Here is a 25,283-nt window from a genome sequence, read left to right on the forward strand (position 1 = left end):
TCAGTTTGAAATTACATTTTCTGATAGAGGGCAGGTCCTCTATTTCGATGGCCAAAGAACAAAACCTCCTATCTGAAAAATGCACTTTGTTGAGAAAACTAAAAAAAACTTGTTGTTTTCTTGCAGAATGCTATTTGTTAAGGATAGCCAATACATAATACACTGTTTTTGGACTATATTACTATATTATGTGTCAACAATACCATAATAACCATACAAACATACCGTAAACAATACCACATAATACAGCAATATAGTCCAAAAACAATACAATTATGTATTGGTTATCCTTAACAAGGATATCCAAATATCAATTGTTTTTTTAAAACAAGTTTTCTCAAAAAAGTGCATTTTTCAGATAGGAGGTTTTACTCTTCGGCCATCGATTTGTGCCTTTTCCTGAAAAGATTAATTGTATCCAACAACTACCATCCTCTGTTAATGACTTCCAGAAATGGCATTGGTATAAAATAATATCTGGCAATGTGTCACTTCTCTCTACAAGTAGTCAAATAATTGATAATAAAATAATTGACTGCATCACAAAAAGAAAAATTACAATATTTCCACATAATCTATTAGAACATCAATCTGTAAACTCAGAGGAAATGTAAATCAAATTCAATTTGCTTTTTTTGTCAAAAAATAATTTAAAAACATGGTATTTTATAAGGATAATAATTACTGTTTCTGTTTGTGGAAGAGGTCTGAAACTCAAAGCAACAGTCATAAAAATGGCAAAATTGCACAGAGACGTTATTGCTGTTATGGTTTCACTAATAAATTTGTTGACAATGTTGATTTGGTGTGTTATGTAATCATAACTAACATTATATGAAAGTACTTCCACAAACACATTGTAGTGTAAGATGATAAATAAACAATTGTGAAAAATTGTGCAACCTATTTGTTTTGTATTTTGAGTATACATAAATTAAGAATGATGGTTTTCTTTCAAAGGCAAGAGTTATTTGTGTTTAGGTGTGTTTATATTTTTATAACTTAAACACAAGAGAGAATATATAATCATTCGTTTAATTTTCTGATGAGTTTAATCCGCTCAATCTGTCATTCATCAATTTACTTTAGTTTCAGTACAAATGATAAGAGTACTAGTTGGGCTTCTGATGCAATACCCAAGCGGAGGAATCAAACCTACACGAACAGGACGGCGGAGGTTTGCCTTGTTGCCTGGATACGAACGCGGAGGGTGGCGCATTAGGGAGTCCTTCCCCGACTGAAACTGGCTTCTCATAGCGGACATTGTGGCTCTACGTGTAACCGTGTCATCGAGGAATGACCTTCCTCTTTGCTTGAGCCGGAATGTCGCCTGTTTCCTTGACGCTGTTGAAGAAGCACTGGATGTGAAAAACAGCGCAATTTCTGTCGGCGTCCATGATACGCGATGCTACCGCAGCGGATTCCAGAGCTTGAGCTCGAGCTCGGAACGGCAGCGGGAGAGAAATAACCGCTCCCCTCTTTACTTCAGCCAACGGCAGGTACGTAAACCAGCGAACCGGCCTTGAATTTTCTTTTTTGTCCCCGCTTAGTGTTTAACATTTAGTGAGGTTACTGTTTCACTGTATAACGATATGGCGCACATTTTTGAAGGGAAAACGTCTGACAGTCCTCCGGTCGCCTCCCGGGGCAGCTGCTACTCCTCCCCCTCGGTCACAACAACAAGCGTACATGAAAGCTAACGTTAGCTCATTTCAATTTGAATTGGACACTTCTGCTGTATTGTATTGTACTGACTTTTGACCATTTTTGGGTGCCGACCGAAAGTTTAGACTCGGCCTAACGTTAGCATGTTGCTGTTTGCTTGCTAACTATTTCATGGAGAACCGTCGGGGCTCTGTAATGTCACCGTAAAGAAGCAGCCTCCGTTCACCTGGCACCGACATATTCCAAACTAACGATAGACTTTGCGGGGGACAGGGAAACACTGTGATTTAAATGAAATTAAGTGGAATGTATCCTGTCTAAATAAATAATTATAAACTGCCCACTTACAGGGAACGAGCAGCTTTCGACAGCCAGCTAACTTGGCTAACTTAGCTCATGAGCTAAAGGTCGGTGGTCCGGCTAACCTTGCCGTTTGACTGCAAAGTGACGCTCGTTAATCGACGTTAATGCAACGTTGTAGTTGACACTTGACCTGTTACCAAATCATCGATTCTATGATATAAGTTAGTCTTGTAGCTGTGACATTAGTAATTCATCTTAAATATCGTTACTGGCTGTTCTGGAGATGCACTCGACAGCTCTGCAATATAACGTTAATATCGGTAAACCCTAAATATTTGCGCAAAGTTACACTACACCCATAGTAGGTTACTCGATGGTTAACAATGCACAAACTGCAGTATTTTACTCCTTTCCATGTCAGAGAAACTGCATAAAATAATGGGTCGCAGGGTAAAGTTGGTATATGGACAGTGCTGTCAGGAGCTAGTGTGCACATAAGAAACAGCTGGGCTGTAGACGCTGCTCAGCCATATTTAGCCATTATCGTTGAAGCCTGCTAACTTTTCAACAGTTGTCCGTCTGTATGCATTTAATTTATACAATGCAATTTGTGCAAGGGTGTTGACTGCTGAAACGGTATGGTTGTATACTGCAAAGCTTCTTATCTTGCCCTTTTGACGGCCCTAACGAGTAACCCATAATATGCCACTTGAGTGACGACCGGGCCAGCCAATCAAATCGGTGCAGCCTCCATTTGCTCTTCACGTCGGTTCCCTAATCCGCTGCTGCCATATGAAACACATGCACTTGACAGCAAGCGCTCCCCTGCCTGTTGCCCACACAGTTATACTCAACTGCTGGAGTTTGCTTGTTGTTGTGTCATGAACAGTAATCCAGGTCATGTTTGGTTTTATTACTCACAGTTCAAACTATGATGATTTTTATGATCGTAATGGATGGAATAGTAATTAAAGTGGTGCTTTCTGTTTTAGGAGTATTACAAAGTCTTGCTGTCATTCAGGTGTTTAAAAAAGATGTAGTCGTGACTAGTTCTCCTATCATTTATTTTTGTTAAATTACATTTACTTAACAGGCGTGCAATTACACACAGTGACTGTTTGAGATACTTTCACATTAATGGGACAGGTAACTTTCTAGTGGCTGTGCTGTATTGCGAGGTATTGTGGTACTGTAGAAGGTCAGTTATTCATATTAACCTGTTTATCACTTTAAAGAGGATATATCCGCAATAATGTGTCATGATTGTGCCTGCTGTCTGCATTATCATGCTCTCTCAGGAACCCATTAGCTTGCCGGTAAGCAGGTCTAGGAACAATCATTAAAAACATCCTTTGGGATAAGGAAGAAAGCATATCTGCTGTCATAAAATTTGTTGTCATAACACTTGTCCTCCTGTTTCTTTTCCTTTTCAAAACCAAATAAAATATAATTTCCATCCCAAAAAGCAGTGACTTAATGCAGTCATGCATTTTTCAAAATATAAAGAGTTCTTGTTTCTTGCTATTTGGCTCTGTGGGGGGTTGTGAATGAGGTCTTTGACTATATCTTTGTTTTTTCAAATGCTTGCATTCAACGTTGAAAATATTTAAGAGAAACTGATGTTCATGTTTGTTTGCTCTGTTTCAGGTTGTGCCGGTGAAGTAAGACGTAGCCCCAAAATGGACGCCTCCGACTGAGACGCAAACACATCTTGTGTTTTGCTCAGCAGCTGAGATCTATCAGCAGCATAAGCCATGCCTGACGAATAAAATCCCCCTTTTTGCTCAAAGCAATAAAAAAAACGAAAAAAAAAAAACATCCTACATGCCTCCCCATGTAGAGCCCCTTCAGTGCGTCCTGCTGGAGTGATTGCCCCCTCTTCCAGATAGGTTCTGCCTCATCCTCCCTCCGTAACTCTCTCCACCGACCACCCTACAGTAACTACCCATCACAATGCTGCTCCACCTGAGAATGGCCAACACCTGAGGTCCCATGCGTCCAGTGAGCACCGATTCAGACGGTCCTGCTCCTCCTGAAAACCTCTCTTGCCCCTACCCCCTCGTGGGCCCCCTGCCTGCCTCAGAGATGTCCCTGCTCCAGTCGCTGGGTCCAGTACAAAGCTGGCTTGGCCAGGAGCTTGAGAAGTGCGGGATTGATGCCATGATTTACACCCGCTACGTCCTCAGCCTTCTCCTGCACGACAGTTACGACTACGACCTGCAGGACCAGGTGCCCTCCACAACCTTAAAGAAATCTTTCTAGTCGCGTCAAATAAAAAAAAACATAGAAATGATTGTTTATCATCGTTTGTGTTTTGCATGTCAAATGAGTGGGCAGTGGGCTATATTCAGGAAGGGAAGTTGGTGTGGGAATATAATGGGCCTCGTTAGAGGAAGATATCAATTTGTCAGGAGAGGTTAACAATGGGGCTTTTCTTTCATGTCATGGCACTTGTGCACTGACTAATTCCCCCTTTTGATTTCTCTCATTTGTCAATACATTCATTGATAGATATGATGTTTACTGTTTTGTGTGCAAATTGTAAGGCACACAAGCCCATATAGAAATGTTCATATACATTCAGTATATTCTCAGTGTAACCTTCTATATGATTTCTCCATGTTCTATTGTTTAACACTAGTTTGTCCTTTGTGACTGACTTATCTTGGTTTGTGTTTAAAAGGAAAATGACATCTTCTTGGGCTGGGAGAAGGGAACTGGGAAGAAATGGGGCAAGAGTAAGAAAAAAGGAGGGACCGATCTGAGTCTTGAGGAAATGAAGAAGCAAGCCGCTGTGCAATGCCTCCGCTCTGCATCTGATGAAGTAAGCCTTGTTCAGTCTGATTGTTGTAATCCTGTGATTTTCATAATATTTATGAAGAGCAGTGTTAGTCAAATTATGTTTTATTTTTCTGTGTAAAACAATCTTTCATTTGAATCACTTTTGCTTTGGAGGCGTGCAGGCCAGTTATTACTCATGAAATGAAGCAGGAAGCTCTTGAATGAAAATCATTCTGAATACAGAAGGCATGAGAGTGTAATTTGTCTAATTATGTCAGGAATTTGTTACTGTAGTATCCCTTGTTGTTTGTTAAGGTGCAGTCATGCAGATATTAATTGCATAATTCACAGTGAATAGACATTGAATAAAGCTATGTCAATGTGGGAGGCTAAAGCATTGAACGGGAGAAGATCTTCATTGTAAATGCATCATCACCTCATTTGGCTGGGTGGCCACACCTTCAGTTAGTCGTCTTTGGAAAGGTTATATTAAGGTCAGCAGTTAAAAGTTCCTTCCTGTTCTTAACAGAAATTAATGCTGTCCTCATTTATAATGCATGACCTTCAAAGGAATATTATTTACATGTAAGCATATATCCCTGAAGTATATACATTTTATTCTGTACTTTTGTGTGAGTGAAAAAGCTACATAGAGATTTGCTGACATTTTTGTCAGTGGCCAGCAGTAGTAAGGGAGGTGTGCTGTAGTTGAGAATGACACAACGTAAAGCTGGAGGGTGGGAAGGGGGAAGTCTGCGAGGCAAGAGGAGGAGTGTTGAGCTCCTCTCCGGGACTGGACTCTGCGGTCTATTTTTTAACCAGCACACGCTGCACGGGATTGCAGCAGTGAGCACCAGTGTCGGTTGGCTGTCAGCTGACCGGCATTAGCACAATGATGCAAGAGGAAACACAGGGCTTGAGAAAACTTTGCTTTGCTTTTCATGAGGTGGCATGGTAAGGAATATTATTTTCTGGAAGAGTGATCAGGAAATGAGTGAGCTTAAGAGTCTGGCAGGACTGGTTGTGAGGAGCAGCTATGTTGTGGTTGGTTATTTGTTTGAGGGTATTTGCTTCGACAGTGCCTACTCGGTCTGAGCTAGTGTTTGAATATGGTTGTCTTGTTTATTTTAAAGCCTTGTTGTTTATGTTTTTCACATATCACATTGCTCAGTTTTATAAGGCAGTAGGTTATACAGGATATGTAGAAAGTATTCAGTGTTTCAGAACATAGTAAGGCAATTACTTGTGCTATTGCTTAGCCCTTTTATTTTTTATTTTTTTGAAAGCATTTCTGCACCATAGCTAAATATAGCACAGTCATGGCTGAGCGTGCCTAAGCTCTCACAAGTCAGCTGGCTTGACTTGTGTCAACCTCGTGCCTTTCATTCTTGATATTCTTTATTTTGGGGCACATTAGGGGTCAAAGCAGCTGTTGGAATTCCTACGTTCTTGCCTAAGGCTGCTGGATCTTGCAACATAAGTTATGGTTGTTTTTGGAGTTGAAAAATAAATGATTCTTTTGTTTTTATGTCAGGGCCTGTTTTTTAAAAGACACTTTTAAATTACAAATAGCTGTGCGCATATTCAAAGGCTGCTACTCAGTGTCCCCCTTAATGTATCGTGGCACAGTTTTATGAAGGCAACTTTACAATCTCTTCAATATATTGCTAGGGAAATACTGTATCATGATGCTGGTATCATCAGTCAGTTCTCTTTTATATAGTAAGATGTTCTATTTGATGAGATTGTTTACAAAGTTTTAAGATGAAGAACATTTTTCATTCCCATTTCTGGGCATACCACTTACACCAAATATTGTTGCATGACCAATTCTCATTTATTTTCAAACTCATTTGGATTTGTCCCATTCACAATATAAACATTGCGTTATTAAATTGATATCGGCCGTTCAGTGTTTAGTTTGACTTTGGTAGAGTTTGTGATGAATTACAAATGGATGTTTCAAATCTGTTTCTTGTCTTTTTCCTCTTTGCAGAACTCTGGAATTGAGAGCCTGGTTGAGGAGCTTTGCTCTAAACTTAAGGACATTCAAAACAAACAGAAAGGTTTGGTTGTTTCCTTTCATCATCATATTTGGAACTTTTCGATAGAGACTATAAAAAGGTAACTAAACATGGTCATAATACAGTGTCTTATTGTTCAATGTGTTTTACAGAGGAAAAACAGATTCAAAAGAAATCTGATGGCTCTCAGTCTCCGGAGCGAGCTGAGTCCCCCTCTTCAAAGGACCAGGTGGAAATGTAAGCTACACCATGGACATTGTGTATTTATAAATTTCTTTGTTTACAGTAGCTGCAGAACACACCCGTAACACATTTGTTCATTTGAACAATACTGCTATGAATGTATTTAAATTAAGTTCTCTCTTTGTCTGTTGCGACTTCAGGTATTATGAAGCCTTTCCTCCTTTGTCAGAGAAACCTGTTTGTCTCCAAGAGATCATGACGGTGTGGAACAAGGCTAAGGCCTGCGCATACTCAAGCTCATCATCCTCTGCAGCCCCACAGACCAGCACAGACACCTCCTCCCCAAAAGATTGCAACAGCGAATGTGAGGCTGCAAAGGAGCGAAACCTCGAGGCATGTGGTACCATCACTACTGTGACCAACGAGAGAGGCCAGCAACGACGAAGCAAGAAGGAGAAAGAAAACCGATACCATGGTGGTGTAGCAGCGGAGGAGAAATCTACCGTCCACTCTAAGAGACAGACGAGACACAGGTCTGAGGGCAAATACCGGCCCAGATCCTGGTCTTCTGGCTCTAGTGAGGCGGGCTCAAGCTCAAGTGGGAACCAGGGTGACGCCAAGTCGTCCAGAAGCAAGGCAGTTAGAATAAGGCACAAATCCAGGGAGGCTGGGAAGAATAAGAGAACACGCAACAGTGGGCAGGTGAAGCTGCAGGTGAAGGTTATTGACAAAGAGGAGCGAAGAAATGCAGGAGGGAGCAGTAGCAGTGCCACTGGAGGCACTGTCAGACAACCACAGCTTTACAAAAAGGGGAAAAGGCCGCTGAAGGAGATTCGTAAAGATCCAGGCTGGGTGGAAGCAAAAGAGTCCGGAGTTGAGGCCAGAAACAAAAAGGAATACATGGAGGAGCCACTTTGGTACACTGAGCCCATCACAGAATATTTTGTACCTTTCAGCAGCAGACAAAGCAAGCTGGAAACAAAATATCGAAGCAAGGTGGACTCTCCTGATGGCTTTGCCTTGTCAACCGACATGGAGAGGCTGCCGGAGAGATTCCAGGGAATCTGCATTGCCAATGAGAGCTACCAGAGAGCATACCTAGCAGCAGGCTCATTCGTGGATGGGCACTTTGTAGAAGGGCCTGGCGACGCAGAGGATGAAACTGCTGAACTCACTGGGACCTCAAGCTGCCCTCAGCCAGAGGATAGTAGAGATTTAGATGACAAGCATCTGTCTGAATTTACTCACTTCTATGAAGTTGATATTTATCAATCCATATTGGATACTAGTGCCTCAGACTCGATACAAGAGAGTCGGATCTTAAGCATGATTCGACAAAAAAGCAAAGAGCAAAGAGACGTTGAGGCAGAATGTTGTTTAGTGTTAGATGGCCTTGAGCAGCAAGGGAAAAGTGCAATAAGGGCAGACTCACAGGAAGCTTCGGGATCTGTTGGATTCTTGATGGAGGATCTTGAAAACATGGCTCAAGTCTGGGGATGTTATTCACCGTCTACTTCAGAAGATATAGATGGAGAAAGCTTCATAGGAGACTCTCCCATTCGGCTCTCCCCCCTTCTTGATAGTGTTTCGTTCACCCTGAGCAAACTATCTGGAAATCTGGAGGAGCCGCCTGTTCCTGAAGCCACCAGTGAACCATCTGGTTTGAACTCATCCTGCTTCTCTCTTTTTGAGCTGCAGTATGACAGCCCCACTTTTCCTTTTCCCCGCGACTCACTCACCGTTGCTCACGAAAACAACACAGATTCAAGTAGCTGTCTCGACCCACATTCTAATAAACAGTCTCGTTTGCTAATATGGACCAAAAATAGTGCCTTTGACGAAACTGAACACTGTTCTAACCTTTCAACGCGAACTTGCAGTCCGTGGTCACATTCAGAGGAGACTCGTTCAGACAACGAGCAAGGACATGTTCAGACAGAGGATGCTGCTCAAATTGGCAATGAAGAGATTGATTGTATAATCCCTCCTCTCTCTGGTACATATCTAGAGGATGAAATCTTGGATTTTTTGCAAGAAGACCCTGGCCGTAAGTGTGAGGAGGTCAGTGTTAGCACAGCATCCAATCAGACCTTCACCAAAAAATCTAAATTGGAGTCCATTTGTGGTATAGCATTGGAAGAGGATGAGAGTAAACAGTACAGCACTGGCATGTTTTCGGACAACACAAACCAACAGAGTGATGATTACAGCTCAGGGATAATAAAGGACATTTGGACTGCAATCGGAGATGGCAAATCTGTAATGTCAAGGCAAGGAGCAGAAAAACCAAGCGAGGTTTTATTCTCAGATGACTCAGGCGGTTACTGTTGCAGCTGTCTGGAGGTGCAGGCAAAAGGAGTTCCGATTCAGGGACCTCAGAAAAAAGCTGTGCAGCGGTCAGAGTATCACCTTTGGGAAGGGAAGAAGGAAGAACAGGACTTAGCCAAAAACAAACTCTCCAAGGTAGATGGTGCTGGGGATTACATGACTCCGTCCAAACCCTGGGACTTGAACTCTGACAAGGAGAGTACATCATTCATCCTAGGAGGGGTGTATGGAGAGTTGAAGACACTAAGTGGTGATAAGAATTGGGCTGTTGTACCACCAAGTGAAACCCAAGATAGCCTGCTACAGTGTGCCGCCGCAGCTGCATCTGCTTCTAGCTCAGACATGCTTACCATCACTGGCACAGATGTGTTCATGAACACTGGCAGCTGCTTTGCCCCTGGGCACAGGCCCCTGTGGAGGCCTCTTGTGTCCTTTGGGCAGAGTGACCAGGCCATTAGAGGAGGCGGAGATGGATTGAATAAGGGATTTTCTTTCATCTTCCATGAAGATTTGCTTGGATCTTACGGAGGCTTGCGTGGTGAGGAGCAAGGTTTAGAATACCCGTTCGCATCCTTCAACCTGAACAATCCCTTCTCTCAAGTCCTCCATGTTGAGTGTTCTTTTGAGCCTGAGGACATGGCTTCGTTCAGTCCAGGGTTCAAGCCTAAATCTATTCTTTGCTCGGACTCTGAGAATGAAGCCTTCCACCCACGAATATATGGCATCAACCGGACGCAGTATAGGGCCATTCGCATATCCCCCAGGACTCATTTCCGACCAATATCGGCCTCAGAGTTGTCTCCTGGTGGAGTGAGTGATTCAGAGGCTGAGACTGATAAAGAGGAGATGAGTTTTCCCGTCCTGGCGCCGGTGGACGTCTTTGATGATCCTCAGGCAGACCTCAAACCTCTGGAGGAGGATGCAGAATGTGAGGGCCCTTATTATGGGAAGTCAGAACTGGAATCTGGTAAATTCTTACCCAGATTAAAGAAGTCTGGCATGGAGAAGAGTGCCCAGACCTCTCTGGATTCACAGGAGGGCTCCAGTACCCTCCTGCCAATCGCTGAGCAAGAGATTTGCTTAGACTGCAAAACGGCAGCAGCTGCATCAACTGCAGGTGGACAGGTGGACGTCTCAGTTAGCAAGATTCAAAAAGAGGAATCTTCAGGAGAAAAACAGTCCTGCTTAAGTGCACCAGCAGGTCAGATCCCAAAGTATGGGATTGCTTATGACTTTGTTGGAGATGTCCCAGAGGTGAGGGTTTCTTGAATGTATTTCCTTAGATTATCAATATGATGTGATGAATATGCTAGAGAATATAACAAAAATATTGTATATACAATATAGTATTTCATAATTTGTCATAAGCTGTAAAAAAAGGGTTCCACCTGTGATGTCTCAGGTGGCTGTTTGCTGAAACACGCTAACCACTTCCCGTTTGTCTTGTTTAGTTCCCTCTGTTAAATATAAGTGGACAGGGAGGAACTGGCAACCAGCAAGATGAGTGCTGGTGGCAGAACACACTCTGTTCCCCCCTTTTCCCTGGATCTCAGTGTACAGGTAAACCTGTTTCAAAAACATATTTTTACTTTCTAAACACAAATTTACCATTTTATTCACAAGACTTTTTTGTCATTTAGCATTTGTCATTATTTTATTTCACATTGGGAGATGATCAGTATCCACAAATTTGTGAGGGTTGAAACCATGAATTAACATGCAACTTTGGGGCAAGAAAAATCTTAATTTGTTGAAACTTGTCAGCTCTGAGTTGCTACATCAATAATCTACTATTTGGATGTCTGAAGTATATTTGCATTAGTGGTAGCGGGGCTGATAAAGATATTGTTTCAATTTTATTTGGCCAGCAAAAAGAGTGGAACCACTGCCTTGAAAACTGCGTTTGAAATTCAGTATTATGATCATGGGAGGCTGTCCAATTGTTGCCCAAACCTTCCTGCCATAGAAGATCCACACTGACAGTCTACTCTCCATAGATATTAATTGATACTATAGTGCTATTTAAATGGAATATATGTTGTTCACAGGATGAAGTCTCTATGTGTGTGTGTGTGTAATAATAAATGAAATTGCTTTATCCCAACTACAAAGCAATACTGTAAATTCTACACTGTTACCAACATGTAACACAGCAAGAGCCTAAATGTGAAACCCATAAATTGTAAGCACACTACAGAGAAAAGCTGGTTCAGACCACAGAAAGGAAGGAAGCAAGGAAGGAAATTGAAAAAAACACCACATTCCTCTGTTGAACCCAGAGCATGGTCAGCCTGCTGCAATATTTACATTTTACTTTCTCATCTTGCCTGAGATGTGCTTGTATTATCTGGTCACTTAAATACAGGAGCACTTCTGGGATCTGGATGTAGCCATTCTCAAATGGTTTAACACATGTAATAGTTGGGCAGTGTAAACTATGGCATTATCTCCAAAAGAGGAGACCCATGTTAACTGACCCAAAATAATGCGCAGTTTATTGATTGTAATCACTGATTGGTGTCAACTTGAACTAAGAACGATCAGTCATTGAATGCGTGAACTACTAAATTATATCACAGACTAGTAATAGCATGAAATGACCAGCTCTACAGTGTCAGGGTTTCAGACTTTTTTTTCCAGCAGGAGCACTAGTGCTCCTTTTTAAAAAGATGTTTTAGAAGCGCCATTTCAAAGTCAAGAGCAACACTTAAATCAACGTCAGCGCTCATACAGCATTGTGCTAAAGTTTTAGCCACTAAAAGTTAAGTGAGGATGCTTTCAAAATTTTATTTATAAATTAACTTCATAAAAAGTTCAGTAAACAGCAGGAACTTAAATGAAATCAATATATTGTGTGAGCAGCTTTGCCTTTAAAACAGCAGCAGTTCTCCTCGGTACACCTGCACACAGTTTTTCAGGTACTCAGCAGGTCGATTGTTCCTGCATCTTGGAGAAGTTGCCACAGTTCTGTGGATTTAGGCGTCTCAGCTGCTTCTGTCTCTTCATGTGATCCCAGACTGACTCCATGATGTTGAGATAAGGGCTCTGTTGGGGGCACACCATCTGTTGCAGGACTCCTTGTTCTTCTTGTTGCTGACGATCATTTGTGACTCTAGCTTTATGTTTGGGCTCGTTGTCATGCTGTAGAATGAATTTGGGATCGATCAGACGCCTCCTTGATGGTATTGCACTGTAGGATAAGACTCTAAACATCAAAATACATGTACAGTATGTGAGTTATCCTTGGTAACAGCTACCAAAATCCACTGACTGAGTTTGATTAAGAACATTTGCAGTGGCAATCAGGCCGAAATTCCAAAATATGATCTGAAGGGTCACATAATGACAGCTAACAAATATCTTGGTGAAACACTGCAAAGTCTGAAAAAGTTACTTTAATTAATTATTGCAAAATTACATTAGTTAGTCTGGAGCCCTGTCAGCTGCATACAAGTTGGAATAAAAGTTTATTTTGTCATGAACTCTATAGACCCTATTTAGGAGGTAAAGAAGGAACAGTGCTGTGAACAGTCAGATGCAGCATGCGTATCTCTCTGTGCAACACTCTAACATTTGCCTGATCTCTTTCTCCAGGGAGCAGCAACATTTGAATACTCCAGTTTTGCAGAGGACTCCTGTCGTCGAGAGGAAAAGTTCCTCTCCTTTTGTGACTGGCCTCTTCCAGCAAATATTCAGGGTCATCTCAGAGCTGGAAAACCTAATGTAGGCTAATTTTCTGAGACACCCCTTCAAAACCCCCACACATAACCCTGCTGGTTTTCATTTACTAACTCAAACCTTGTGTAATCAACAATCAGATCAACAAAAAGTGAGTGAAAATAGGAAAACTCAAAAAATATGTTCTGTCTTTGAGTGATGCCATGTGCGGACATGCATTTTAGGCATTTTAGAATTTGTTTCAGTTGATTCTTCTGTACACTGGTCCTCATTCAAGTCGCACAGTTAGGTATTAGGGACAATCTTTTGTTCTATCCTTGTCAGTTTTGTTCCCACCATATTGCTTTCGAACTAGGATACTGATAGTTGGTGGTGTTTGAATGGTTGTGCATGTATGTTTGTCCAGCCAGTCTCACTCCTCTTTTTCTAGTTAAACCTAATGTTGTGTGAAACAACTGCTATCACATCCTCTACTTTCCATCTTGTGTTCAGAAAGACAATATAAGAATGTTGAGATTTTTGAGTTGTGCAAGAATTTGAGAGTTTAATTTCAATAGTTTGTTTGGACGACTTTCTGAATGTGAAGTAGAGAATGTGTGCAGTTTTCTTCAAGATATCCGTAAATTCCCCATGTGTGAAAAGTTATCATAAATGAGTCTGATTTTTGAATGGTGATAGTCTTTCAAAAGCTAGTAGTAGACATAGTATGGTTTGTGAGGCTAAAAAAAAAATTGTTTTAAAATAAAAAATAAAAAAACAGGAAATCAAAAGGAGTTTTGTTGACAAAAAATACTAATAATCTACTTGAAATGCAATGCTGTAAACAAATTGGGGAGGAAAAAAAAAGAAAAAAAAAGTTTGTGTTTTGGGGTAAAGACCCATCATAAAAAGACTACAGCCATTTCTGCAGACACCTGTGTTGCAACTGAATGAAACCTTGTTTTATTTTTTTTTTGTAATTTCTATGGTACAGACTATTGGTGCTATAAATATGTTCAAAAATCTTTTAAAGTTGCAGTTCCATAATATGGCTGTGATGAGTAGATGGCATAGCGGAGTTTTGTTTGTAGTCCAGACAGTCAGAATCCATTAATATCTTTTTGCGGAAAATTGTGAAAAGAAGAAAAAAGTTTTGCCTGATCGCGGTTCTTGCTTAATGTGGCTTGGTTTTTATTTTAAGATAACCTCTTAGTTTTCAGGCCTGTAACAGCTGAAGCAGAAATACTTGCAGGTATTTAAATCTCATGTTTCAACACATCCTTTCAGTTCATTGTCCCCAAGCAGAAACAACAAAATCAGTATGTACTGGTAAATTTGTCTGTGCTGCAACTAAACAAATATATAAGAAAACAAGTGGCGGGGCGATGGTCAAACCAAAAACATGGCAGAATTACACTAAGGTACAAATGCTTTTTTTTTTCTCCATATGAGGTGTGTTTTTATTTTTTGGTTTACAATATATCGTTGAAATATTGAGTAATGTCTCACTCTGTGTGCGTGTGTGTGTGTGGACATCGAACTTGTGAAGGCACTGGTTCAGAATGAGTGTACTAGAACTTTAACTCAGAGAAATGTGAATGTGTGCAGAGACGCGCATTCACTAAAAATGCAAATGCATTTGTGCCCCTTATATTTGAAACACACCCTGAACGAATTGGTCATAAAAACGCTTGAGGTGTAGTTTACTGACCCTTCTTGTAACCTGTGCATTGATGATTAAATTGAGTTACATCTGCAGATAAATGCATTACGCATTTCTTCTTGCACGTCTTATAATCCCTGCTGTTTTTTCTGTTTTTTTTTCTCTTCTCTTTCAATTTAACTTTTCAAACAGGTTAGGAGGGCAGGAGCAGGGTAACTTATTTGTCACATCATACCATGAAACTGAAGCACAGATAACTAAAATCATCCCTCCATTAATGGGCAATTAAAAACATGTCAGCAATGTGAGCATACTTGCTGTAATGCACTGTCGCAGGTGAAGGGCATGGCTTTTGAAATGGCTTCCTCATTTAAAAAAAAAAAAATGCAAAGATTGTAAAGGCCCAGGGTCTGTTCAGTCCAATGCCATTTTAACTGAAAAAGGACCCCTAAATAGCTGAAACATGAATGGAAGGTACTCCAACTTCAGGGTCTTGTCACCTTTCTTTGACAGTCATCAGACACTCAGGAATTTTTTAATATAAAGCATATTGCATAATCTACACTCAGACCTGTGGCAGTGCATTGATGCATTAATGTAAAACCTTTCTTTGATTGTAGAGCAGAAATTGACAGGAGTTCTTTCCAAGCAAACCACAGATGGACTGTCTATTAATTTAGAGCTATAGTTTTAGAGCGAAAAAAAAAAAGAAGAAGAAGAAATAAGCCATTGTAGATTGCATAAGCAATGTGGAGGGGAATTCGAGAGCCCTGAGTCCTATGCAATACCTTGGCGCATGTAAACATTCAAGAGTATGTGGAGAAGTCATTCATCTAGTTTTGCATGTTGATTACTTTTGAGTGAGGGACACCTGAGAAAGAAAAAAAAATAAACCATGGAATGTCTCTAAAAATGCAGCATGCAAACATCACACTCCATCTTTTTACGTTGGATTAAACAAAACATTTTGGTTTAAAAAAAACAACAAAAAAAAAGTGAGGTTTAATCAGTGATTGACATGACTGTGTGTGTGAATCTGTGAGTGAATGTGTGCAAGCAGCTAAGTCACAAAGCACTTAGATGGGAGCTGAAAGGATGCATCACACCTTTATCCATTTAATTCTTCCATTTTGATAGGCCGTGTCTAAAAAAAAAAAAAAAAAAAAAAAATTATATAAAAAAAAAAAGTATGACGAGAAAATGCATTCAGTGAGGGTATATGCATTTGGAACGACACTGACAGGGTGGTTGAGTTTCGATTGCACTGTGGTCTGAAGAACATATCCAGCACTGAAAACTTGAGTTTTCCTCGTCTCTTCATTCCCACCTAGATGATGCTCCTTCCCCTTCCTCTTTGTTCCTAAATCCCATCTGTCCCAAAGTAGCTGTGTTGTTCTGATTTCATGTACACCCTGAGTAAATTATTTTGTTTCATTGTGGATTTTCTTAACATCTAATAAAGGAATAAACCAAACCTCAGCCCGTGAACTTCCTTGTCTTCTCTTACTACCTTTTATGTACTGCTGATCACACATTCCCAGACAGGCCGTTAGGGTAGGTTTACATTTGGACTCCACAACCTCACGACACTAGAGGGCAGAATGGAGATACTGTAGAACAACCAGCCAGCTATAACATAGCTTATTATTATCGCATTAGTTTGATAGCATCTTCTGTCGAAGCTTTAAATAGATTTTCATGCCATGTGAGATATATCTATTGACCCTAGATATTTTTTATTGCTTTGGGTTGTCATTCAAAAAGGAAAAGGGCAATTCTCTGCAGCATCCATCTTGTAGCTTTTCAGGAACTTACAGTACCATCACTTCTGCATTTTTTTTTTGGGCTATATATGTTTTGTTTTGGGTTTTTTTTGGCCAAATTTGTTAGAAACCAGAATAGGGATAGGGTTACATATGACATTTTGATATACTGTGCTGAAATATTGGAAATTGAATTCAATATATGCTATATATTGTCTAGTGACAGTAGACAGTTATTTCCTTTGTACATGTTTTTTTTTTGGGAGGGAGGAGGGGGGTTACTGAAAAACAGGGATATAGGCACTATCCCAAAGTTGACTGCATTATAATCCTCTGTGAGCATGAAAGTTCATTCCTGATATTGGAATCAGTGTTTTGGCAAGAACAGATAAAGAAAGTCAATATGTTTATTTTTTGTGCAAAGTTGACCACTGTTTAACTGTTTACTTTCCTACTGTCTTACTACTACTTTTAGTCAGTCACCTATTAAGCTCTTTGAACTGTACAAAGGTTGCTATACAAATAAAATGTGACTGAATTTGAACAGGTGGGTCAGGACCTGGAATATGGGTTTCAGTCAAAATCTCTATTTTACTGTTAGCCTAAAATACTTTTAGGAAGGGCCAAAAATATATGCAGAAAACACTATTTTGAGGCCTGAAAAGGGAAACACCACATATATAAATAATATTACAGTATTTTTGACATCAATGACAATTATAACACATTGAAAAACTGGTATCTATAGCAACTGTACTTCTGGGAAATGTACTTTTCTTACCAAAACATCTTCGCAGCAGGAGTGTGAAGGTACTCGGGTCGATTAGTAATGCCTTCAGGTCCAGACAGGTGAATCCATCGACAGTCAACCTTCTTGACTCGATTACACCGCACTCTCGATACAAGTTTGTTTTAAAATGGCGGCGGAAGCGTCGAGAGACAGGTATGAAATATTAAAGATACCGGATAAACTTGTGTAATGTGTTTGTTCATATAATTTGCTAAACACGAGAGGAGTGATTTCTCTCTGCTGTAGTGATGCTATGAAGTCTCCTGCATTTTAACTTCATTCGGTTACACTTGAGGAAGCGCTGGTACAAGCAGTGAGTTGGCGTCAGCAGCAAGTGCACTTGACGTGGTGTTTATATTCTCCAGTCGCCTTTCTTCATCTTTCAGGTGAATTTATATGTTTGTCCTGACGCATGACCTCACACTGGCACTGTTTGTGTACTCTAAGCTGCGTTGAGGTGGCCGGGAGGTGATGGTGCAGCAGCAGTAGTCACAGCATCACCATGGACCGCTCCGGCCGGTGGTTACCTGCCGCCCACCTGTAGCATCCGTCGGCAGCATGGCGAACACGACCCGCGGCAGCCAGGACCGGAGAGACAGCCGCTGTGGTAGGTCACCGTGATGTGCTGCATTAGGTCTCGTGCGTTTATTACTGTTAACACGTGCACTTTACCCCAATAATGAATGTACTGTTTTCCCTGGTAACATTGCAGGTCACACCAAACTCCATTTAAAAATGTCAAAGTTAAAAATGACCTTGAATGTTGTAAAGTTACACATTTAATAAACCATGACACGTATCATTTTATGAATAATGTAAATCCAGGCTTCAATTCGGCATACATTAACTTTACCAAAGGACACTTGCTGTAATGAAATTGAAACTTTAAACCCCTAAATATTCAATATACTCCTAACATCATGTGAATTGTTGAAAGCCAGTCTTGAATTCAGCATGTATTTAAAATACTAAGCGGCACTTGTTCAAATAAAATTTAAACTTTTATCTGCTAGGACTGGTTCATTGCTCAGCATCCTCCTGCAAAATGTAGTTGTAAGACAGTATCTAGGGAGTGATTCTGAACATTGAAACTACAATGAAATGAAATGTTTGATGCATTAAAAACAAACACAGCTGACTTGATAAGGAAATAGGTTGAGGAAACTTGGGATCGATGGCATTTTCTTTTGTCATGTCTCCTATAATATATGCATTAAACCATGCATTCCAGTATTTATCTGGAAAAAATATCACTTAAAAATTAGTATTTTGCTGTAACAAACAGAGAACCGCCTTCTTAGAAATTTGCCCACATTTGAGAATTTGTAATGTTATCCACCCTAAGATGAAAGTGATGTTGCATTTCCTTGAGGTGTCAATCGAAAACGATTATAATGAGTCATAGAATGGGATGGGTGTGTGTACTTGAATGGGTGGTTCAGTTAAGTAGATGATAACGCCTAGCCCTGTGTTTTCCATGACTTATAAAAAAAACAAGAACAGGCATGTCTTGTGGTGTTGGTGTGGCCTTCAAGCAGTAATGTTTTTTTTAATGCCTGGAGGTTGTTAGTGACATTTCTCCATTTAAATACTTTACCTATAATGGATATCAAACAAGTATGGCAGTATAGACTAGTAATAATAATGAATTTCTACTAATTGTGTGGGTTGTAGATTATTTCCACATTGGCACGGGAACAACCTGTTGTTTTGGGACAAAGTCTACCAGGCTCACATGACAACCTGCAAGTCAGGGTTTAGAGCTTAGGTAAGAATCTGGCTTTGTGTTTCAAACATTCAGAAAACATTAGGCCCTTATGTTAGGGTTTGACTTTAACATGTAATGTTTCTAACTTTTTTTTACTCTTTTACCTTAACATGCTTACAGTCACAGCACCTTCTGAAAAGCAATTTTCCAGGGAAATTGAACAGAAGCTTTGTGTTACGTTTGCTAGAATGAGTCAGTGACACAATGCTTTTAGAAATCTTCTCACCTTGTAGAAAGAATAAGAATTTAAAATGTCTAGTTCTCATTCTTCTCTAGCTTTTCTATATATTCAGCTTCTTGCTGCAGATGTTGCTCTTCATAAAAAGAAAAGTGTGTGTGTTCAAAGCATAGACAATATTTCCTGTTTGAAAGACAAATTTGCTATAATGTTTATGTGCTGTCAAGTGGATCCGAAGCAACAAGGATTCATAAAATTGGAAGTGTGTAACAGGAGGGGTGCGAATGTCTCTGTCCATGAGCGTCAGGAGCTCAGCTAATGCAGCCGTAGAGCTTAGACACACTAGCTTTAGCTTAGCTTCCCAGCTGGTGTTGAAGCATGATGTAACCCTGCTGGGGCCCTGTTCTCATTACAGCACAGACTCCAGTTACAGCCTGGTTACTGTGAGATCAGTTTTCACCTCTTAAGACTTCCACACCCATGTATCCAATGTCCTGTTCAATTAGAAGAAACCTTTAATAATATCAGGCAATTATAATACAAGGCTGCAACTAACAATTATTTTCATTGTCAATTTAATTTGTAGATGTTTTTGATTGATCATGTCATCTATAAAATGTCATAAAACTGTGAAAAATGGCCTTCAATATTATGTAAAAATGCAGGTGTCACCTTACATTCAAACAAACAAATTCTCAATTACTCAGACTAATTTCCAGAAGGTGAACACTCTGGTCTCACTCTGTATGGTTGGTAATTAGCGATGGTCACAAATCCCCAGAGCCCAAGGTGATGTCCTCAGATGTCTTGTTTTGTGCGGTCAACAGACGGAAACCCAGTGATATTTAGTTTATAGGTATATGAAACTGAGAAAAGCAGCACATCTTCACATTTGGGAAGATGGAACCATCAAATGATTAGGTTTTTTTGTTTGATAAAGACTTCATTAACAAAAAGTGACCTAAATTGTTGTAGATACATTTTCTGTTGATTGATGAATTGATTGATGATTTTCAAGTGTTTCATTGTGCTTCACAGTGAATAAGGGATGAGATAAAACAATGGAATGATCAAGAATTAAAGGTCAAAAGTACCGTGTGGACTTTCTTGTAAAAAGTTATATTTATATTCAGTTTTTCTCCCCAAAATGCATAAAGTTCTAAAAAAATGTATTTCATTTCCTTCCCCACAAAACATCTGATAATTTAAAGAATTATTACAATTTTTAAAAATAGTTAAAGCTGCATTGTTTACATCCATGTTTACAAGCTAGCAGGTTGCTTCTTCCTTGAATTTACTTGCACATTGCTACATTTCTTTGTGTGTTATCCCAGTGGAACTGTTGACAGGATGTTGACAGGATGTTTATCACGTTGCCCCTGTCCACCAGGTCACATATACTTTACCTCACAGCGCCCCTAGTGGTTAAAAACTCCACTTGGAGTTGATAGCAAAAAGAATGTAGATTTAGAAAAACAACTTCAATGCATAAAAGATACCATCAATAACATATGTATACTTGTTTTTTTGTTAAAGTGAGGGAGGTTGGTTGATCTCCCTTGGCAGGTCAGTCCACAGTTTAGGGGCCTTGATGGATAAAAAGGTTGAACAGGTTACACAGAACATGTTCATTTATTAACCAAGATAAATTTCCTCAATGAGGAACTTTTACTTTGTTTTAGTAAGTTAAATGTTGGTCAATAAAAACCAATTGTAAAAAAAGTATTAAAATCAAATAGAGTCTGATATTGTTTCTAGGTGTGTCTGGAGGAGCCATAGTGGAGAATGGCTCTGTTGTGAGAGACCCGACTGCCTCTGACCTCCATGATCACACCAACCACCACTGCCATGAACCCAGCACAACCCAGCAGAGTAAACCCGTCCTGCCCAGTTACAAGCCATCCTGCTCGTCCACCCCCATCTACTACAGCAGCCCCCAGAAATTGTACTCAGACCTGGACCAGGATAGCCACAGCTTGACTTCACAGGACTCAGGTATCCCAACTCTGGAGATCAACCCTCCAGAACCCATCCTCCACGGCAACCAGCGCCCGGGCGACGCAGGCCTCGTCCTGGCCTCTAGTCACGACTCTCCCGCCACGTTACCTCTGGATGATGATCCCTCTGACGGCAACGCCATCCGCAAGTCCTCCACCTTCCCCCGCAGCGGCTATGACTCCATCCGCCTCTTCAGCCCCGCCCTCAGATTATCCGCCACCATGGGCATAGGTGTCGGGGGCGGAGCCTTAAACCGCAGTGATGACATCTCTGTGTGCAGCGTGTCCAGCATGAGCACTGAGTTGTCGGTGTCCAATGAAGACATCTTGGATTTCACCGTCACATCTGACTCGAGTGCCATCGTCACCTTGGAGACGGACGACAGCGGCACCGCTCACTTCTCAGACGTCACGCTGTCGTCGTCACCTGGAAACCCCAGAGACTTCTGGAGTCCTGTACACATGCATCCGGGGGCAGGTGGCATGCAACAGGGGGAAGATGGCAGGCAAAAGAAACTGGGACCTCTAGCCAGCTTGTTCAACAGGTAAGTTAAGCTTCAGTATGGATTAGAATATGTTTTACCTGAGCGCTCTTCAGATAAGTCATATTTTACAAGGGTTGTTTTAGTTTGAGTGCAACTAGAAATGTAAGTGCGTCCAACTTGAAACAAATGTTCCCATCATCTTAGTAATTGTAACTAAAAGTAGTGTTTTTAGCTATGCTAGCAGCGTGGCTCTGAGTATGGCAAAGCTGTTTGTTTGGTCAGTTGGTCTGTTGTTTTTGCCAGGCTGAATATCTCAACGACTACTAGATGTATTGGCATGAAATTTTTTATAGACAGTCATGATTCCAAGAGGATGAATCTTAATGACTTTGATGATCCCTTGACTTTTTATGTAGCTCCACCAGCAGGTCAAGTTTGCACCCTTTCTCTGAAGTATCTCATAATTAGTTTTCTCTGCACATTCCATTATCTAGATATAACAATACAAATCTCAGTAGTTAGTTCATCAGTCATTTTTTTTGTATAAAAACATTGATTCTGTTACATATGTTGTTCTGGCTGTGAGTGTCCAGACTTCATGCTGCTTTAGAGGCTCTCTCAGAACTATAATTTTGCAGTTTGCATTCTTCGTTGAAGGCCCTATCACAGTCTTACAGAAGTGGCATTGCTCAAGGTCGCTTTACAAACCTCGCTTAGCCAAGACATCCCTCTTGACCTCTCCACCAGCGCTAACGTAATACAGCTCAACCAGAACATGACCCGCTGCTCCGCTCAACTTGGAACATTAGGTTAGTGAAGTTTTAAAGCTATATATGTTGTTGCTGTAGTATCACATCAGTAAACTGGCTAAGACCCAAAGCAATAACAGGAAGATTAATGACTACGAGACCAACGCACAAGCACACTTGATTAAATCTGGTTGATAAAACCAAGGTGATTTATGCTTTCAAAGAACAACTGTTTGGCCATTACACATCAGAGGTTACACATCATGTTCCAGTACCCCACATCCCACCATCAGCATCTCAGCAGAGGAAAGAAAACTATGCAGCACTACAGATTTTCAGATGCTGTAATGTGTTATTTCCTAATTCTATGTGTGTAAGACTGAGGGTGGGGTGTTCCTTCCCCTTAAGTAGGTACATGTAGTTATGTTACAGACAGAGCAGCTGGAGGAAACATGCACAATCATTAAGTGCATTTCTTAATTCATTTCTCTCTAGGGATGTCAATGGTTAACTGTTAATTGGTTAACCGCTGAGAATATTTTTGACTGGTTACGCTTGTTGGTCTTTAGGTTAATTTGCATACACACTGCACAAATGGCTTGACAATTACATGTTCACAACATCAGATCTTCTTTTCGAACGGCTGAAGTACCGACTTCTACACAGAGTGTTGCATTATGGGTTTTTTGTAGCATTAATGTTGCTAGGCTAGCGAGAGTCCTTAAAGTCTATTCATAGTGAGTGTGTTGGAGTCAGTCAGCCCTGAAAGTGTTTCGTTAGTCCAGTTTAACCTGCAGGAGTTGCTGAAGGCTCGTGTAACGTGTTTTCCTGCCACAGAGGAAATAAATCCCTACATCCCTATTTCTCTCTTTTTTGTTTTTAATTTGTTCTTTTGTTCTCTAAACCAGGCTAGTCTCATTTAAAGAAATCCATTCTTAGATACTCTTGTTAGGCGACACTAGTCTCTGATGTTCAGCAGTTTCTTTTAGGCCTGCAACAAAGATTCATCTGTCATTTATTTTCTCAATTAACTGATTAGTGAAAACATAAGATGCAAACTAAATGTCTTGTTTTGTCCCAACCAATAGTTCACAATCCAAACATATACAGTTTACTGTCATAGAGGACTAAAGAAACCAGAAAATATTCTCATTTAAGAAGCTGGAACCAGAGAATTTCAACATTTTCTGTTAGCAAAATGACTTTGAAAAAACTATTACTACCAAAATAGTTGCAGATTAATTTTCAGTCAATCGACTAATTGATGAATAAAGTGGAGGGTACGTTAGGAAAACCTTGTTTAATTTTGAGTGTCTCTTACACAACCGTTTTATTTTGAAGAAACTTTAAAAAAGTCATAGTCAGGAGAGCGTTGTCGAGATAAACGAGGCACTGCAGAAACGAAAAAAGAAACCAAGCCACATCAACATTTTACAAAGCTACTGTCACACAGAACTTTTTAAAGAAACTTTACGCACACTAAAAAGCAAACTGTTTGAGTAGCAAGCTACTAGGTCAAAGGTCAACCAATTGATCTTGATCAAATAAAGCCAGCATGTCTGTTGAGTTGCCATAAAATCCTTCATCAGCAGTTTCCACTTGCTGCAAGACTTCTCTCAGCATTCATTTACATACAAGAGTCGTGCTGTTTGCTGTGTTGATGAGAGATGCTGAATGATGAGTTTTTAGTAAAAGCATACATTGAAAATTCAGTGAAGTTAGTTTGAAATTCCTGGAAGTTTCACACTCTAAGCCTGGATCACATATAATCATTAAAAAAAATCACCAAGCAGGCCTTTCATTTCCTCTCACTGCTTTGCCACATTCCTCTTTCTGTTGAAGCCCTGCGTCGCCTTTGAACGCACAGGGAAGTGGATTTTATAGCACCTAGTCATTTTTTTTTTTGTTGTTGTTGTACCAGGCAGCTCATTCCTTCCTCAGCTGTAACCTGACACCTGCTTTGTTGTTTAATGACACGTGTGTGTGTGTGTGTGTATATATGCGTGAGTGAGTGTGTGAGGTTCAAGGTTTTAAGACCTACAGAGTGTTTTTAAACCTTGAAGCCTGTAGTTATAGTATCACAAATCTGAATGATGCATTAATTGTCTCTAATTCTCTGTCGTTATCAATATTTGGAACTTTAATGGCCGGTAACAGAAAACTTGCTAGTACTGATAAGATAACTGATAACATTAATGCTGCAAGAGCAGAAAACGTGATCAAGGTAATAAAGCAGATTAACCAGTTTATTTTTCCATCATCAATACAGTTTTTATGTGTGTTTACACAAGAAATGTTACTTTTACCGGCATTCTTCTTTCTTTCTAACTACTAATAGTCATATTCTTCTAAATATTTATGATGTTAACTTTCCTTCATGGAAACAATAATTACATTTTCTCATTTATTAGAATATAATATTTCAGCCACTTATATATTTAGCACTCTTATATTCCAGCGATGAACAGTTGGGCTGTAACTACTGCATTTATTTTAATCATCAATTAATTGATCAATTGTTTGTTATATGAAATATTAGAACATAGTGACAAATGCTCATTATCAATATCCCAGAGCTGAAGTTGACATGTCCAAAGCCACCAAATTAAAATGTATTGTCATAAAAGACTTTGAAAACCAAATATTCACATTTGAGAAGTTATTACTAGTGAATTTGGGGCATTTTTGCTTAAAAAAAAAACACAATGAATCAAAATTGTTGTATTTATTTATTGACCAGGTGTCTCAGTTGTAATCAAAATAACATTTATCTTTCAGTTTCAGTAATGATATTACTGTCAATAATAGTAATTGAGTCAGTTTCTGTCAATTTATTCCAGTGGATTTAGATGTATTGGTGGTCAGAGTGGATTTGTTTGGTCCCTCAATGGTGGTCAGTGGGGTGGTGGGGTCATGTGATATAGTGACACTGATGCATTCCTTCTATCA

The 25,283-nt window shown here is 40.0% G+C and overlaps 2 protein-coding genes and 1 long non-coding RNA gene across 4 annotated transcripts in view; 2 read left to right on the plus strand and 1 right to left on the minus strand.

Moving 5' to 3' along the window:
- The first annotated feature begins 1,222 nt into the window (after window positions 1–1,222).
- On the plus strand, window positions 1,223–16,083 carry kiaa0232 (KIAA0232 ortholog). The gene is given in 9 exon segments (XM_044341023.1): window positions 1,223–1,499; window positions 3,616–4,197; window positions 4,652–4,792; window positions 6,746–6,815; window positions 6,926–7,010; window positions 7,157–10,538; window positions 10,736–10,811; window positions 10,814–10,844; window positions 12,879–16,083. Coding segments are annotated over 8 exon segments (4,155 nt in total). The 5' UTR covers window positions 1,223–1,499; window positions 3,616–3,960; the 3' UTR covers window positions 13,012–16,083.
- On the minus strand, window positions 12,246–17,232 carry LOC122973472. The gene is made up of 3 exons (XR_006400026.1): window positions 17,149–17,232; window positions 16,115–16,193; window positions 12,246–12,489 (listed from the first exon to the last, which is right to left on the minus strand). It is a non-coding gene; the product is annotated as an uncharacterized LOC122973472 (long non-coding RNA).
- tbc1d14 (TBC1 domain family, member 14) overlaps window positions 17,208–25,283 on the plus strand; it is a 41,754-nt gene continuing 33,678 nt past the window's right edge. The window contains exons 1-3 of one of the 2 annotated variants that reach the window (XM_044341024.1): window positions 17,208–17,310; window positions 17,605–17,764; window positions 20,862–21,645. In XM_044341024.1, coding sequence (XP_044196959.1) covers window positions 17,716–17,764; window positions 20,862–21,645 — 833 coding nt within the window. In that variant the 5' untranslated portion in view covers window positions 17,208–17,310; window positions 17,605–17,715. The other variant, XM_044341025.1, reaches the window with a different exon arrangement.

This window comes from Thunnus albacares, chromosome 22, assembly GCF_914725855.1.
Source record: "Thunnus albacares chromosome 22, fThuAlb1.1, whole genome shotgun sequence".
Lineage (NCBI taxonomy): Eukaryota > Metazoa > Chordata > Actinopteri > Scombriformes > Scombridae > Thunnus > Thunnus albacares.